The 18,228-nt window shown below is 40.6% G+C and overlaps 1 protein-coding gene across 4 annotated transcripts in view; it reads left to right on the forward strand.

The window, feature by feature from the left end:
• The first annotated feature begins 548 nt into the window (after positions 1 to 548).
• LOC122570159 (probable JmjC domain-containing histone demethylation protein 2C) overlaps positions 549 to 18,228 on the forward strand; it is a 234,079-nt gene continuing 216,399 nt past the window's right edge. For all 4 annotated transcript variants that reach the window (XM_043732124.1, XM_043732128.1, XM_043732127.1 and 1 more), the window contains exon 1: positions 549 to 704. In XM_043732124.1, the coding sequence (XP_043588059.1) occupies positions 549 to 704 (156 nt within the window). The remainder of the gene's footprint in view (positions 705 to 18,228) is intronic.

Raw genomic sequence — 18,228 nt, forward strand, 5'->3', positions numbered from 1 at the left:
TTTTCGGTGGTACGGTGTCCAGTGTCCAGACGCACGTATGTAGGAGCAAGGAGTGGCTGCTGCTGGTGGTGGCCGACCGTCCAAGGAAGAGAGAAGAAAAGAGGAGAAAGGAGAAGAGGATCGTGCGCGCCTCATGGCCCTGTTGTTTGCTGGCCCGTCGTGATCACGAGGAGAGAAGCAGATCCGAGTGACTGTGCTGTTGGTGTCTTTGGTGAAAAATAACGAAGTGGTGATCGGTGCTCGGTTGTTCTTCTCTACGGTTCAGTGCTACGTGGGGTTTTCTTTTTTGGGGGAGAGGCACGCTCGCTGGAGGATCGGAATAGAGGAAAAGAGAACGGCACAGTTCGTGGGGGAGAGAGAAAGCGAGTGCGAGAGTGCGAGAGGGAAGGATAGCGAGATATACAGGGATAGAAGAAGGAGAGAGAGACAGAGAAGTGAGAAGGAGAAGTAGACGTATAGAGAAGTAGAGGAGGAGAAAGGGTGATTGGAAGACCCGGCTGGCGATCCGAATTCGCGGATTCGACACGCCGCGGTTGCCGATCCATAATATGGCGTACAAGTTTCGCGAAGAGATCGTGGGAAAGAGGTTTCTCTCGGTGAGTGGTTTCACCAAGCTAAAGGTGAATAAGATCAGTGAGTGGGGGTGGCGTGCAGGGGTGATTCGTGCTGCCAGTCACAGGGATAACGGCTGTCATGATCTTCAGGTGAGTATCGTCCACCTAACGGACATTCTTCGTTTATACGATTTTTGTCGTCTCGATTAATCGTAAACACGAGTCGAGTTTACGTAGACTAACTTTGGTTCGATGCATGCGGCCTATCTGGCATCGCGCGCGCGACACGCTGTTTCTGTTTACATTAGCGATCGACCTTTCGAACATTCGAACTTCGCGTCTGCTTCACCTCGATCCGAGAAGCCCGCGCTTCTGTCTCTACAATACCAAAAAAAATCATGTGTCATAGGTGTTTTTTTCGTGGCTGACACTACATTCCGATCAAAAAACTTTTTGAATATTGCATAGGTTATATATAAACACGTGCTTTTTCATAGTTTCGTGCGTTCTAAATATTATTTCTATGAATAACATAGACAGTTGGAAATATAGCAATATTTAATAGATAGAATACAATTGGATTTGGTCGAGAAATCATGTGACATAGCGGTTGAGAAGCAAAAATGTGTTCGTACGCTTAATATCGAGACGAAGTTTTGTTAGTATGTACATATATATAAATATAACGAACCGTTCCTCTTCTTACTTAGTCGATAAATATCTTTTCCATTCTAACTATGGAAAGATTCGCGGATTAAAAAGGTTAAAAAGATTCCTCGACAGCTCCTGTCGAATTTCAATGAGCCTATTCTTCCCAACTTATACATATTTTCGGATAATACATGAGATTCAAGGCAGGGTTGATGAATAGCAAATTCAGTCCTTGATAATAGGATATTAATTATATGTTAATAACATTCATAGCTAAAATAGAGTTATGGTACAATACGATGTTCAGTATTAAATATTTTTTATTTTACGGCACTTGACTAATATATCGAATATATCCGGTTGCAGATAAGTTGCAGAATAATTATGTAAATTCATAGTTACATTAATACAATTAAATAGATGGAACCTAAATAGGTATTTATCTTACCATTTTAATATTTATATTTAATCCTTTAGATATCTTTCCATATTATGTGTATACTGCAGATTTTTACATTTACTGAAATTTAAATAAAATTTGTTTTCATTTGAATAAATTTTCCATAAATTCATTAATATTCGCATCCTATCTACACGTTATTTTCTGCTTCCCATTATCAGGTATTTTTAAAATTTAATTTTAGAGTACATCAATTTACTGTCATCCAAAAATAAAACGAATATCATTTATGTACTTTGCCGTCTATTCTACGTTGTACAAAATTATTATTACGAACTTGTTGTTGTTGCTTCGCGTCTAAAACGTTTTATCTTGAAAATATTTAGTATTCTCTTATCAGCACTTGTTGATTCGTACGGTGTCTAACCAGTCTTAAGATCAAGTACTCTTCCGTTAAACCGTCCTGAGATAGACGATTGGTCTGTTGCTTGCAACTTCTCAAATTTCATTGAATAAGCCTCGTTTATCATACGCGCGCAACAGAAGAAATAACAATTAGAAATAAAGGCGATCATCTCTAGAACTGGGAAATTCTTGTGCATGTATCTTGTAGGAAGCCATAAATCGGTCGACGTTATCACCCGTTCACGATCCATCGAGAAGCTGTTGATCGAACTTGATCAGAGATAAGCGAGTTTAAACGGCCGCGAAATCGTTGCCAAAACGCGAACCAAAGCAAAATAGGCAAGTTAACGTTATGCTGTACGTTGCTTTTGTCAGATTACGTAAGCTATCGTGCGATCCGCTTACCTGAGAGTTTCTTTTTTTCGTTATCGCGACATAACATAAGTCATAACTATTCTAGTTTTCGAGGACGTTGTCGGTACACCTATGTACATCGCAAAATGCAACCAGTATGGACTATACGGCTGGTTTTTGTCAATTACACGGTGCGTGGCCAAAATTTGCTAAAGTTTTCCATTAGCCGTTTAAAAGCTACCTCGATCAACTCGATAAATTGAAAGGTAGCATAAAATGACGATAATATACGATTATTTATGTTATATTCTTGCGATGTATGAATTTATGGAAGCAAGCTATTTGTTTCTTGAGAATGGAATATTAATTGTAATGAAACTAAGAAATCGATTGGAAATGATCAAATAAGAAACCTAAGAGATTGTCGTGTATCGTCTCGTTGGTGGATTATATTGGTCGAGAAACCTGTATTGTTAAACGCGACAAAGACTGAGATCTTGTCTTTATTAATAATAACGTTTAGTTATGCAACTAAGACAGCTTACATTTCTGCACGATTACGCGTCTATCGGTTAAGTGAAGTCATTTTCATAATAAACGTTGTTATCCGGTTCAAAATTCAACAACAATTGAAATTCAAATTCGACCATGCTTGTACAGTGATGTTCGTTTTTTTAACGTGGAATTTCATTTCATTCAATAACTCATTCAAGGATATTTACGCGTAGTTACAAGTACAAAGTCCTGAATTCTAGCGTTCACGTTGTTTGGTGCGAGTCAGTTGAACATTTTTAATGCCAGGCGTTCCGTTTTATTTTTTTCAACGGGCTTTTTCAAAGTCCGACCGGAACGCCGAAAAGCAAGTGTTTGGTGGTTCGAAAAAGTATTTCTTTTTTTAAAAAAAAAACACGTTTCGAGATCCGGGTCCCTATAATTAATGTTCAATAAATTCGAAATGAAATTTTGATATTAACATTAATATTTATGATATTATATCGCGTACATTAATATTCCTTTTTGACCGTAAAACCAACCATACAGCTAAAGCTGATATTATACGACCGATAAAATTGTTTTGTTTGTGGAAAAGCGACATTAATTTTCTCCGCCATTCAGTTCCAATCATTTACATATAATTCAACGTTCGCACGTAATGTTAGCAGTAAAACGTTTCAGATATCTACGTTTCCTACGTAGCGTATATATTCCATTAGCATAAGCGTACAGCAACACTAGCGTACATTTTATCAAAGTCGACGAATCAATAATGAATCAATATAATTAGTAGTGGTAATTATAACTTTTTTTCCGCGATCATCGGATTATCGATTTAAATCGTCTATTACAAGGCTTGGAATTTTTTTTTTTATTTCACCCGAAGCTCAGAAAATTACAAATGTCTATTTCATTATTGTGTATTGGCTTTTAAAAATAAATTTAATCGCGTCTTAACATTTCATTATACATAGCTACGATAAATAATTAGAAGCGATGAAATCATCGCGGATTGGATATATTCCGAGCTTTTTAATTAAAATACGTCTTGCCGACAAACAGATGCTGGTGTCCACATCATTTTATTGAATCATTCTTGCAACTCTATTATGCGACGAACAAGCTAATATTTATTTTAAATCCACCACTACGAGCTTACCATTAGCGTTTCAAGAACTCTGCCCCGGCTACTCTAGGTATTCTAAATGTTTTAAGCATCGAGCCAATTGTAGGCTATTCCAGATATTCTAACTACTATAAGTGTTCTACTATTCATACTGCGTATTACTCTAGATTGACAAGATGCTGCACAAGTTCTACGCGTTATACTTACTAGACTTTGATTATTCAGGTGCCGTAAGCAATCTGAAATTCTAAATTACAACGCTGCAAAACGTTATGAACGTTCGAAATTTTAATATACATTTTCAAATTGGTTTCAAAGATCGATACGATCATGATAGCTGCGTCTGGTTACAGTACGAATCAAAATTCGTAGCATTTTCCAGAAACGTTGCTATACTTTCGCGAGATATTCTGTACATAATTAGGTTTATTGGATGATTGGACGTTTGTTACCCGAGCGATTCGACGTCGAATTCGTCTGCGAATTTACGATGGCGCCAACAAGTATCTGGTCTCTGGAATGAATTTAGTTGACATCTGTTTACTATTTACCAGTCGGAGGTCATTCGCTGCGCTGGCATCGAGCCGTGGTCCGAGGTCATTGAATGCGAAGCGCTTGTCGCGACCGTTCGCTTTCTCCTTCCTCGAAAATGATACGATTCTGTTTGATGGTTCGGATAAAGAATAGATTCTATAGCGTTTATATCGGCGTGGCTAGGTGTCGATGCGTCGATTTCAACGAAAGCCAGTCGATCAACGAATGTGGCATTTTCTACATAAAGTCATAGTATGCTGGAACATACTAATTGGATTATACTTTTATATAATTACTATACATTTGATTTTCATAACATCAAGTAACACGAAATTTAATGTACTTGGACCTCTACAGCATTCCGATTTTATTCGTAATAAAGCGTTCTCTTTTCATAGATGCCGGCGTTCATTTCCGCTCTATGGCAATTAATTGGCAAGCAAAATTATTTCAAGCGTAGGAATTCAAAGATCTCTTTGTTTTAACGTTTCAAGCTATAAAACACGATTAAAATCTAATTAAAACGCGAACATTTATCGTTCTCCTCTATAAATGCGTTACATAAATCTCCGGATAGCTTTGCTAACAGGTAGCACAGATAGATCTATGTGTTTCGCGATTTTCTTACCAAGGAGTATCGTCCTCTGATAGAACTTACCATATTCTGAGCAATTCAATGGAATATCGTGTCCTAGTATCAACGAAAGGATGGACAACATTTCTCACGTACAATTTTGTAGATTTCTTTCTGCGGCCAGTCGAAAACAGCTGACCCTTGCATTCTCGTTGGCAATTTGCGAGAGAAAACCATGTAACTGTAGGGAATTACCCGAAAGTGTTAGGTTCAGGGCCCTGGTAATTCGTTGACCGCAAATTTCGGGGTCCAGAGTTGGCAATAATTTTGGGGTTATCGGCATGTCCGGGCCCCCGTTTGTTCTTTCTCGGAGATTCATGCAAGCCGATGTGCCTCGTATGTGCTGCATAACGGTGCTTCGCCGTGGACGTGGCAGGTGCACGAAAAAGGCGGTCTGTTCCACCAGTTCGGTGGAGACGAGGCAAAGAGGGGGAGTTGTTTCGACCCATTTACGATTGATGAAACATTGATATTCCTCTCAGATCGGTCCTTGATATTGTACAAGGTTCCCAGCGAGGTCCGTGAAATTCTCCTCTTGCCTGGCGTTCCAAGAACGCCATGATATTCGTTTTCAAAACGGCGACGATCTCGGTAATCGTTCCAATTTGCATTTACGACACGTTGCGCGAGTTCTTGCTAATTTGCACTGTTGCGTGTATTCCGTAGAATCCACTCAGCGGAATTTACAGCTTTGTCATACCGCGTTTCGACTGCTGCCAGCTGACGAGCTTTCTTATGAACGTCGCTCGTGTCTTCCACGAGCCAAGTACATTGAAAATACATGTTAGAACAGTCGATGGTATTTTGCATAGGTTGAAAACTTTTCATCGTTTGTGCATTGATCGAAATAGTAATAATTATCGTCCTATTTTCATATATTCTAACTGAAATTTTATCGAATTATATATCTTCCTTATAAAATCATTCGATCGACTATTCAACACGAAATTTGTCAATCAAAGTCGAACACGAAAACGTACGAAATGATGGATACACGATACATTACATGGTTCTTTTTTGAAAAAAAAAAAAAAAAAAGAGAGAGAAGACAGGATGCCTAAGGTCTGTCGTAATTTATGCTCCATTTGCTAGAAGGAATTCGAAGGAAAGCCAGGACTCTGCTGGCTGTGGCAAGACCGAGATTTCCTTCGTCCTCCTTCGACGCTTCTCTTTCCTCCCCGTCTCCTGCCGTTCTCCACTGCGGCGTCTTCTCTGTAGAAGAATTCCATTCACCTTAAAGTGCAATAAAACGAGGAATAGCGTCTACCATTGTACTTGCGCTCTACCACGTAAAAAAGAATGACGCGTCTCTGATTCACTCTGTTCGCTACTGAAAATAGGAAAAAAGATTTATCGATGAACAGCATTTTGTAAATCAAGTGACGATCAAGTTACAGATAGGCTCGTAGCAACTGTGCAACATGCTGAATATTTTGCTAAAAAGAGTTCAAACGTATCGATGAGAAATTCTTTCGATTTCTTGCAACAACGACAAACGTGGACACGGCTGGTTTTCGTTACTAGTCCATTAATTATACATATTATTTTACACTCATCGAGAAGCAGCAGGTGATGGAACAGCAGTAAATGCAAGTTTAACACGTTGCCTCAAAGCGAAACAAAGGTAGAACGTGTCTGGCTTTGCGCTTTCCTCTCACCAGGAAATCCACTTTGCCTTTTCCCCTGTCCTCTGCGGGTTCAAAAGAGTCGGTATCATTAGCCATGGGGTCCGAGAAGATGTTACATATTCGTAAGAGTCGCGTGGATCAGGTCTCTTTACAAAATCACTTCTTTGGTTCGAGTCGTCCCTTACACTCTGTTGCTCAGAGGATTGCCTCAGCCGGATGATTCCAAAACTCCGGGTACATAGGAAAGAAACACGTAGATAGTGATGTGGTTCGTTCAGCTCGTTAAGAAGATCACCTAACCGTTCGACCGACTCGAGTTAACGAGCTTTATTTGGTAAGCAGGAAAAAAACCTTTTTGTTCCTATCTTCCGCATTTATCTCGATTTTTTCCATAGCTCGCTTCGTGGTTTTAAAAGATCGCTGAATAAATGTCAGGATACAGTTCCGTTGTACTTTTCTTCACGGACGAGCATCTATTTTGCAAATTGCACCAAGTTCCAAACGTTATAGTTACTTTTCAAATTAGAGAAATTTCGATACCGCTTAATTTTGGCCAGTTAAGGGAACCAAAATTGCCTGTGGATATGACCGGTGAACAAGGGTAACGGATTTTACCACTTAACCGAATGAAGCGGCTGACTAACTAAAACGGTTTCCTGCCTAAAACGGTTAATTGACCAAAATAGTTGGCTAACGCAACTATAATGCCAGTTGAACAGGTTACCTATTGGTCTCGGTTATTTTATTCAAACTAAGAGCAAGAAGTTTCGTTATTATTTTCCTCTTACCGTTCACCTTTAATTGATCGTCGACGCTTCATTCCCTCGCCGCTAAACAGAATTGTGAAACGTGTATACAGGCGTTTACAAAAGTATTTGAATATTAGAGAAAGTCGATATTTCGAACTTTTTTGGAAGTTACGACTATCATGATCACAGCGATCACGTTGCGTCGTCTTAATTATTTAAAACTTGCACACCGGTTATATGTTATTGGTCGTGAACTTTCGTAAGAAATCACATAATTACTGAGATAGTCGATTATCTGCAATCAGTGTATATCCATACTTGTCTCAATAGTTTATTCTTGGAAGATGTTAGAACAGTCGATAATATTTTGTATAGATTGTAAACAATTCATTGTTTGTACATTGGTCGAAATAGTAATAATTGTCGTCGTATTTTCATAAATTTTAACTGACATTTTATTGCATTATATATCTTCTTTATAAAATCATTCGACACGAAATTTGTCAATGAAAATCGAACACGAAAAAACATACGAAAACTTGTCTCAATAGTTTATTCTTGGAAGATATAAAAATGAAAATGGTTATTTTCCATATTTGCCTATTTATTTCCTAATCAACTACCAGGTTGAGCTATTGCGATTTAATTCGTTAATCAGACTTAAGTTTGATTATTTATCCGGCACAAGGTCGCTAGTCTGAGCGATATCACAGGGTCAAGTGACTATTTTCGTAGCGTCGTATAGTCGATATTTCAAACCTTCTCCCTTAATTTCATTATCGACGATATCCGCGTACGGGATATCGGAATTGATTAAGCAACACTGACGTCAGTTTATCATAAGCGTTAGCTAAATCTTGGTACCTCAGAAGTTGCACGATATCATCTGGATTACATCACATCGAGCACTGAATATTTCGGTCATTACGGTAATCAGTGTTGTCCCAAATAATTACCAAGGATAAGAATATAATTGGGGCAAAATCGACGAAGGTCGTAGCCGGAAGAATCGGACGTAGCCAAAACTTTTGATAAAGTAGAGCGTAAAATATGACTATAGTACGACGATAAAGTACACGCACAGATTGCGTGGTTGCCCAAAACACGTACAGAAATATAGAGCATTCAACACGAAGAAATTTGCCTTAAAACTATTACAATCGGTCTGACAAGTTAAGTTAATCGCCGCACGGTGTGACCAAGATTGAAAGTCACGGGAAACCAATTTCGACGTCGTAATTTTCTTCCAAACATCTAACGCATCAACTGCTTTTGTATCAGAAACTGCGACGACTTTGCTGCGCGGTACATCAGATGCATCAAATTTCCCGGTCAAAAGCTGCATTCGTCGTGCATCATTTCATTTGTAAAAGTATCCCTCCGTAAATTCCGGGCGCAATCTTGGAAACGGCGCCATACATTTCACGAGACAGTGTAAAGTTGCATACCCGCGATCTTAGTTAGCAATCTTTCAAATTCGCATATGGAGACGGTTGACTGTAGCGACGACGCGACGCAACGAATCTACGAATTGGAAACGCACGAATGTGCTTGTATGTAGTTCAATGACCTCGATCGAACCGCGTGAAATCACGCGTCACGTTCGACGACCAGAGTATCAATTTCGTTGTGCAAATATTCAGCCGTAATAATTGACGTCGAAACCGATCGCGGACGTTATTTCGAGGGCCCTATCATTATCGTGAGCATTCTAATATTAAAATCCGGGTGCAACGGCCGCGATACGGTTAGAAGATGATGCGGTTCGATGCACGCCCTGCAGGAACGTTACCGAGGATCGTTTCCATTCCCCTCGCCGGTTTCACCGGCAGATTCCGATTCGTTCGCCAATATCGAAATATTTCGCTCTTTGTCTGCTCGTTGATATTGTGCGTTATGCAAGCTCCGGCACCCACGCGGCCAGACACGCTCCCGCGACTTTCTATCGCACGTAAACCGCAATCGCGGTTCCTTACACTGACTCATGCTCGTAGGGATTCCGGAAAAAAAGCGTACGCTACGATCCAGAGGTATGAAATTCTTTCTTTCGCCCTTTCTTGCAACGAAGGTTTCCTTGGAAAGTGTTGAACAGTGGTAGGGAGAGCGTCAAGGTAGCCGATAATTTTATACATATTTTCTTATTTATAAGTATCTAGGTGTTTATTTTCAACGACAGAAAACGATAACTCCGTATATTTCAACAATACGATTTTCTTATTTTGTGGTGGCAACTTCTGAAAATGAATTTCGTCGCGATATTCTATACTATATAGGATACGTTGTAATAATATCGTACGATATGATAGTCACGCGAATATTGTTGTGCAGCGGTCTATATCTAAATCGTGAATCAAGAAAATTCGATTTTTTTTTTGTAAATAAAAGAGAAGGGTATAGTAAAATTGGCGAAAAAACGTGCAAGTCAGATTTTGACCGCAGGGACAGTTTCGTCGGATTTCCCGTTCATGGTGCTGCTAAAATTCCAGAATGAAAAATAGCGAGACTCTTTCGCTGGGTGAACTGTAACGCGCGCAGACAATGGTCCAGTTACATTTTGCTCGTTTTCGTCCGCGAAACAATCCTGTTCGGTTCCTGCAGTTTCGAGGGTACTTTATTCTCGCGAGACAAAGACACGCCGGACAATTCCGTGTGATACGTCACACTTTGCCCGCGTTTTAATGAACTTTTTAACAATCGCGAGACGTTCTATGAGAGTGGGATATATGGACCATTGGATTTTGCCTATGGTGCTTATTTGAAAGATCGTATATTTATATAATTTATTTCTTAGGTGTTCGAACAGCGAAAATTATCATTTGTCCCTTATTCCGAATAAGAATTCGGTTCGGAAGATCTGGATATTCATAAATAAATTTCTCGTACGTTTCGTTATTTCTTGTGTTCTCCAACCTAACCTAAACCTAACGCCAACCTAACCTCAATCGGCTGCCAATGGTTTCAGGCTAGAACGTAATTTTACTTCAGGTTAAAAGTTAGTAAAATTCTTGTTGTAAAAATATTTCAGACAATTTTTATGGTAGTCTCGTGCAATTTTATACAATGCAGTACGTGTAATACTTGTGCGACAGATTTCTAAACGATGTAATAAAATTACATTTTGGCATCAAACATTTGGCAGCCACTGTACGAAGATACTAAGCTTAATAACCACAGACAAGAATGTATCAACATGTAGTTAATTTTATCGTAGATATAATACCGTGCATTTTAATGTTAATACCGATCCTAACATTCATAGATTTCCTTAGTACGTCACTACTACGTAAAATGCAATTTTATCATGTAAAAGCGAAATATTCATTTTCAAAGCCATTCCTCTGTATTTGCAACGTTATTATTTCACCGTATTTATATGTACATTATTATTTTCTAAAAACCGAAACAATAACTTTTGATATAATTTCCGCTTATGTTACGACAAACGAATATTTCGAACGACGAACTTTTTCAACAAGAACTAACCTAATTCTCATCTCGCTTTTAATCATCGTTCACGATTTTTCCAGCGAAAGAATAAAGCCCATAGAACAATACAGACGTTTCAATTGTTTGGAACCTTAACATCGTTATTTTGTTTATAACAAAAGTCAAACTTTTAATTAATGAACATCGAATTCGATCGTATGATCAGTTTATCCTTCGTCTTCTCTAATATGCACCACTCCTGGATAATGTTTTAATCTATAAATTATATCGAAACAGCTTCTAAGAAATTCTTCAAATTCTCCAGCTTGTAATTCAACGAATAATATTATTTTATTATTTGTTTCGTCCTTGCCGTTCGCCTCAGAATAGCTTCCAGCATCAGCCATACAATCGAAATAATCCAGAAGCCCGAAAATTCCAATGATTTCACTAAACAATATTAATAAATAATATTGGATTCATGGGAAATTTGAAGATGGAAAAATACACATAACGTGCAAAAATATATAAAATACTCGATGTAGAGTATTCGTAATAATAATATGTAGTAGGTGGAAGAAGTCTCAGCTGAGATTCCAATCTTTTAGTTAACGAAATCATAATCATCGCGATCTCCGTATGAAAAAACGTCTTACGGGATGATCTATCGTGCACAATGCGCGTTGATGGGCACCTCGTCGTTAGTACTGATTAATCGAAGAAACAAACAGAGAAAAGAAGGTAGTGGTCGAAGGGATTGGAAGGTATCGCGAGCTATTGCAGTTGCGAGTCTGGGTAGACACGGTACACTCCGTCACATAGCATCAACCCACCTATTCAACGCCGACTCGTTGTAAACAATGACTTCGTGTCCGACCCAGATTCTAAGCCCACGTAGAAAGCGGACTTGCTTGCATAATCTGAACGCGGGGTATACATATGCACGATGCAGGCTGCGTTCGTGGTTCGTGTGCCGACCTCACGACTCCAGACGAGTCTTACACCTGTACAGAACACCCACATTGCGTGAGTGTTTCGTATATTCGTATAGGAACCGGCGTTGTTCCTCATCCATCGATCGCTTTGGCTTTCCATTCTTTGTTGATAACTGGTTACGCTGCTGAATGGTTTATCGAGTAGCGCTAACAGATAAAAGCACGTGTGCTCTTGGACGACGAGAGACGGTGAATGGAAAAAAGAAAAATAGGAGAAGAAAAGGAAATGTTAATACGTGTGAAACGCCCATACACATGGCAGATAGTTTCAGAAGTTTGTCGTGAATAGTAGCTAAAGACTGGGTAAATTTCATTTATTAGTCAACCACAAACAGAGTTACGCTTCACTAAACACCGTCGTACAATGTTGAAAATCTCGAGCGATGGAATTTACGAATTGTCCACTAGGAATTATTTACATCTTTAGGATCGTCATTGATACAGGGGTTCGGCTGTAGTTACCGAAAGAAAGAAGCCGGCTGCGTTCTATGGTTATCGTCTAGCAGGCAAGAAGCTGTTCCCGTTAGCTGAGCACTTTCACCCGGATCATCACGACCCAGATGATCGTGTCCCTCTAACGGGCCCGTCTTTTCTCCTGGCCGATGCACAAGTCCGAAGTTGCTCGCGAATATGAGTTCTAGTCCTCTGAATGTTTCAACCGTGTTTCAACCGCGATCGCGGACAATGCCGCGAAAAGCTTGCCAGTGTTCCGCTTGCACGGTTTTCAAGCGTGTGTATGCCTTGGCCAGAGGCTGTAGAAAACGGAGGAAGATGGCTTGCTGCCTAGATGGAACGAGGTAGAAGGAGAAAGAGAACCGGAGAAAGAAAAGAGAAGAAACGGTCGGGAGAACAGGTTCCTGGCAGACCAGGCGACTAACCGCCAGGGACCCAGGTCACTCACCCAGATTCTACAAACAGCCAAACACACGGACCTTTCCTCGCTTCGGTTTCTCCTCGTCGGTTACTTTTCTTTCCTGTCTCTGCTCTTTTCGTCCTCGAACCTTCGATAAACCTGGAATATTGTGAAATTGGGGTCAAATCTATCCCGAGAAATCTTAGGTGAGTCTATGTTAGTTAGGTGAAATATTTGTTCGGTTCTACGTCTCTCCAGCACACAATCAGTGGGTTCAATTGGATTTTCTTAATTGCAAAAAATTCCGTAGTCGTTGTAACGCGTGTAAGAGGATTATTCTGTATGCATTTAGTCGTGTACTTCACAAAACAAGCGAGAGGGACGGAGAGAAGAAAACTATGTTTGCTCGGTGCTCCGCTTCGAGGTAGCCAGGAATCCATCGTCTTCGTATATTTTCACACGTGTAATGTTTTCGCGTCTTGAGGTAGGTCTGTCTTAAAGACGAAAGACTGACAGTGTATCGGACAGGCAAACGATTCGATATCCTTGTTGCAGCGATTGAATATTTTGTGGAAGACTAACGCTCACTCTTTACGGAACATCGACGTGAATTTTGTTAAGAGTACTGGCACATTTTTAGCAATAGCAGAGACGAAGAATCCAAAATTAAAAACGACGAGTTTTATAGTTGCAACGTTAATAAACGCATGACGTACATCTGATGCCTGCGTCTTTCGCGTACTGGAAATCCGCTGTCCGTGGATAACGTTTGATCGATTTCGTCGTGACATTTGGCCGCGGCTCAAGACCTTTCCTATCGTTCACGATTCCAGTTCCATATTTGCTCGGCGAAGAGTGTAACACGTGTGTAAGAACGAAGCAGAGGGATGCTAGTATAACTGCATCACGTCCATAGCTTTGTGCATGCGCTACACTCGCGAGCTCCATTATAGATTTATTGTTCTTCTAATTATACCCTGTTATTCTTGCCAACGAGCCACGCGGATCTGCGTAACTTTAAGGATCTTAACGAATTTTCTAACCGATTTATAAATTTCTCTTCGTCTCCTACAGCAATCCCTCAGAAGGCAAACTCATCCATTTTTTATCAATTTCGTAATTTCATTACGTAAGTAAACGATTGATATCGAATACTCAAGAAACGAAGGATTAGCTTCCCTAAGGCGATCGATCGCAAGAAGATGACACAAATGAAGGTAAATTGGAAGGCGAAGTTGAAAAAACAGGGTTTGCAAGGTATCGTCACTTTCAATTTGTCGAATTGATCGCTATGGCTCTTAAATGGCTGATATATAAATTACGAAGCAAATACAAATTGAAATGCTTATTCGACGATAGGTCATGTAGAACGAGATGAAGAACCACGAGTCCACTTAAATGACACACTTTCTTTATCTACCGGTTTGTTGGTTTTAGAACAGCCGATGTTACATGTTACGCGTTATCAGTAGGTTCTGTACCCCTCTCGAACCACTCAGAGCGTGTCACGAGATCTCTCGGATTGTTTCTTCGGAGGAAGGGTTCGATTTCGTCTGTTTTCTTTATCTGAACGCGTGCAAAATTCCACACCGTGCTGCCACGATAACGATAACGATAGCTTATCGTCAATTGCTTAATTTATCTCGACGACCTTTTTGACCTCGCGCTTCAGCTGATCTCCATTGGCTTCCGACGTTAACGCGGAGATCTCTGACGTAACGGGACGCCTAAAATTCGTTACGAATCGTCCTTTGAACTCTAACAATTTGTTCCGCGAACCTATGCTTTGCCCGTAAACCGAATAATCTTAGCGGTAGTTTTTAATTAATTAACTAATTACAAGTAATGCTATAATAAATACAACGTTGTGCCAGAACGGTGTTCTGTAGCCACTGTGTACATAAGTTTGATTAATCTGTGCAAAGTTCAAGATTAAAGCTTAGATGACTCTAATAACCCTACCTTTTTATATTTTATGTATTTGCAACGATCCGTGGACGTGGAAATGCATACGAACAGTAGCGTAGGTTGACGTTGGTGCAGGGAACGGCGGTTAACTTACGGTGAAGCACCTGAAGATATCGAGGATGTACAGTTAGTCGACCTTGTCTGGATAACATTAAAAAATAAAAACGTCACGCCGACGCGCGGTATTTATTGGCTTGCGCCATGGGGCCAGGCACGCTCGCTGACCACCGACGAAGCGGAAGAAAGAGGGGGCAAAGAAGCGCAGAAGAGAAATATACGGTCAAAGAATGCAGTTCTTGGTGCATTCCAAGTCACGTGCTTCTGCACGGCCTGTAATTTTATTGTCGCGCGAATATATATCGCCAGCCACTTAAACGTCTGTTGTCTTTTTCGTTGGCTGTCGTTCCCCTGATCTCGCAGGATGAAAGGTCGAAATCGTCCAGCCACTTCTTCGTTTAGAAGAGCGGCTCGCTCTAATGGCTGGGAGAATCTTTTTCTACGAAAGAATGGGAACGACGCTGTTACGCTGCTGTCAGAGAAGCAGCCGCGATTCTCTAGATGCAGCCAGGCGCCGATTAACGACTCCTATTAAATCTTTCGCTGGCCAGCTTTAAACTTGCTATTATTTTCCCAAGGTAAAAGGTTGAGCGGTGGCTCGCATACCATGCAGTGTTTCGAATTAGACTTTCAACGATAGCCGCTTTTTAATTAATTTGACAAATTCGATCGCGATAAGCGTACAACATTCGTTAGTGAACATCGGCGAGATCGTAAATTAAACTTTCGAGACGCAACTTAAATGACTGCGTACTAAGAATCCTTCTGCCTGTATCAAAGCCTCTGATCCTAATCTCCTCGTACTTTTGCCAATTCGTTTCTACAGATATCTGAAATATAATAATTACATTCCTCGCCATATGCCTTACCCGGACCGTATTCTCTACGCATTATTCAAGATGAAACCGGTCGATAACCACATTCTTTCTTCTAAATTCTACACGCCAGCGCCCGCAGTGTACGTGTATAGACTTTAAGAAGCAACGAACTCGTAACGCACAAAGTGTCAGATAAATGGGGAAAAGTAAAAAGGTCGTAAAGGCGTAGTTATTTTCTTTTTTCTTTTTTGTATTCTCGCGAGGGTGGAAAGCGTGTCCCGATGGGGCACGTAAGGGCACGACAAGCTGGTTCGAGGTTTCCGGAACGACAATGTGCATGCGTGCACACGTTACGGGTGCACCGTCACGTACGTGCGAGCGTGCGTCCGCGTTTTATCTGTATGGCAGCAGTGCACGTGTGCGCCGCCTTGCATTATGTCACAACGTGGCCATGCTGAGCGCGTGTGCGCGCCACTGTATCGGGGTCAATGACCCTGACGTGTACGTACTTATACGGGCCGTGCCGACGACCCTCGAATTTCGATACACTCACCGGCCTCCCTGACACTCACAAAAATTCGAACACGCTTTCCGTAATTGTAAATCGTTATCTTCTCGCTTATCGGTACACGTCGATGACTGATGCTAATTAAACGCGTGCTTCTCTCAAGGAGGTTTATTACGATAGCGTTGTTTAGTTACGTGTATAGTGGTAATTATGCACTTGAAGGTAATCGATGCGGTTTTCTAAATTTAACGTTAGAATAGGAAGATTATGCGACGTTTTGTGCGGTTCACTTGGTAACTGACGGCTGCTAGACCGTAGGATACTTGCGCACATTCATGTTCCTGCGAACAAGACGAAAGTAGGGATTTGCTTGGCAAAGTAAATTTTATTAACGGATATTTTAATAAGAGTGCTATCGATGATAATGGTAAACTATTTGGAAATTAATAACGCTGCTCTTCGTAGCTAGGATTAAATTTCCTTGCGTAAATAAAAGTCTACCAGCGGCGGCCGAGAACTGCGCGTAATAAATACCGGTTTTGAAAGAGATAATAATTTGAGAAGAAGCCCGCTAACTTTTCGCGTAAAACGCAATTTGCCAGCGAAATCCGTTGCCCGTATTTAGTGGCGGCCCACATAGTCTTTTTGCTCCGGCGAACGCTTTTTCCTTTAGCGCGAATAAACACAGGAAATACTTTTAACAAGCTTCGTATTTTAAGCTTCGGATAACGGGAATTTTATAATAACGAATAAAATGTATGGAAAATAAAGAGCAGAGATCTACTCAGCTCTAGCAAGAGGAAGATAGTAGAGCAAAGCGTAAAATGAAAGAACACGGTCGTGGATAGATAAGTAAATGATTAATTATCTTAGCTGGATTCTTTCGTCTTTTTCCTGAAACTCTTCTTTCGCGAGTAGCCTGAAACACGATCGTGTGAAAAATAATCCACAGGATACGACAATGTTAAGGAAAGAATAGCTCTATATATCTTCATATTTCTAACAATAAAAGAATAAATCACATAAAGTCGTACAAATATAAATATTTTAATTCTCATATCGCGCATCGAACTGTTATCGAAACTTGCCAACTTGTTCCTTCGATTTGCCGTTCCTAACAAGCAGTTTCCATTTTTTCTGAATATTCTGGGTTATCGTGAGAGCGAGTGAACATGCACTGGCAAAGTTCACTTGCTTTTCACGCGATCCCGATATACGAAACGGTCTGATGGAAGGCGCGCGGAGCGCCTCGAATCACAAACAGAGCCAGCATCCTTTGAAAAGTCCGTGCACTGGCTTGTAGAAGAGGCCATTCGGACCAATCGCGATGGAAACACGCAGATAGAGGCGCGTGTCTGTGCTCGGGCTGCGAGAGAGGCACGCTTCTACGCTAACAAAAACGGAATGTCTGTAGTGGCCGCGCGTTAAAAGTGTGCACTTCAGTTTCTTCCGTGCCTTTTCTGCGCTTTTTTCGTTGCTTTCGAACGGCTCGCTGGAGAAGGGGGCCTCGTACGTGCGAGGAATGCGTGCACCGCGACACGAAAAACCGCCTATCAAGATATCCGACTCAACACGGACGGATGTCTTATTTCCTGTAGCTTGCGAAATCGAGAGCCGATCGACAGGCTTCTTTGCGATAGTTATTAGCTCCGAGTTTTCGCCATCATTTGCAATTCAGAGAGTCGGCTGCACGCTCGATCGATTCCCCTGCCAATGTCGTTGCTGGTTCGCGTTTCCTTAACGTTCGAATACTTTAGAGAATACAAGATCAATGAAAGTATTTAATGGACCTAGTTATAGAGACGAATGGAAAATAAAAAAGTTTACGGGCTACCAAAGATTTTAGAATCGATAAGTAGAGCAATTTCATTGCTGCTGATACGCTTGGAATAATATTCGTTCGTTTTGTTATTCATTCATTGAAAATGAACCTTACGCAAGATTAATTCGGTAATTCAGTAATTCAGAGAAACATAGTCGTGATATATTTTATAATGTCGCGACAGTCGTTTATTCGACCGTTCGAAGACGCCGATGAAAACGTCAGGCTGAATGATGGTCAGGCACGTTTCG

The sequence above is a fragment of the Bombus pyrosoma genome, linkage group LG8 (assembly GCF_014825855.1).
Source record: "Bombus pyrosoma isolate SC7728 linkage group LG8, ASM1482585v1, whole genome shotgun sequence".
Classification (NCBI taxonomy): Eukaryota; Metazoa; Arthropoda; class Insecta; order Hymenoptera; family Apidae; genus Bombus; species Bombus pyrosoma.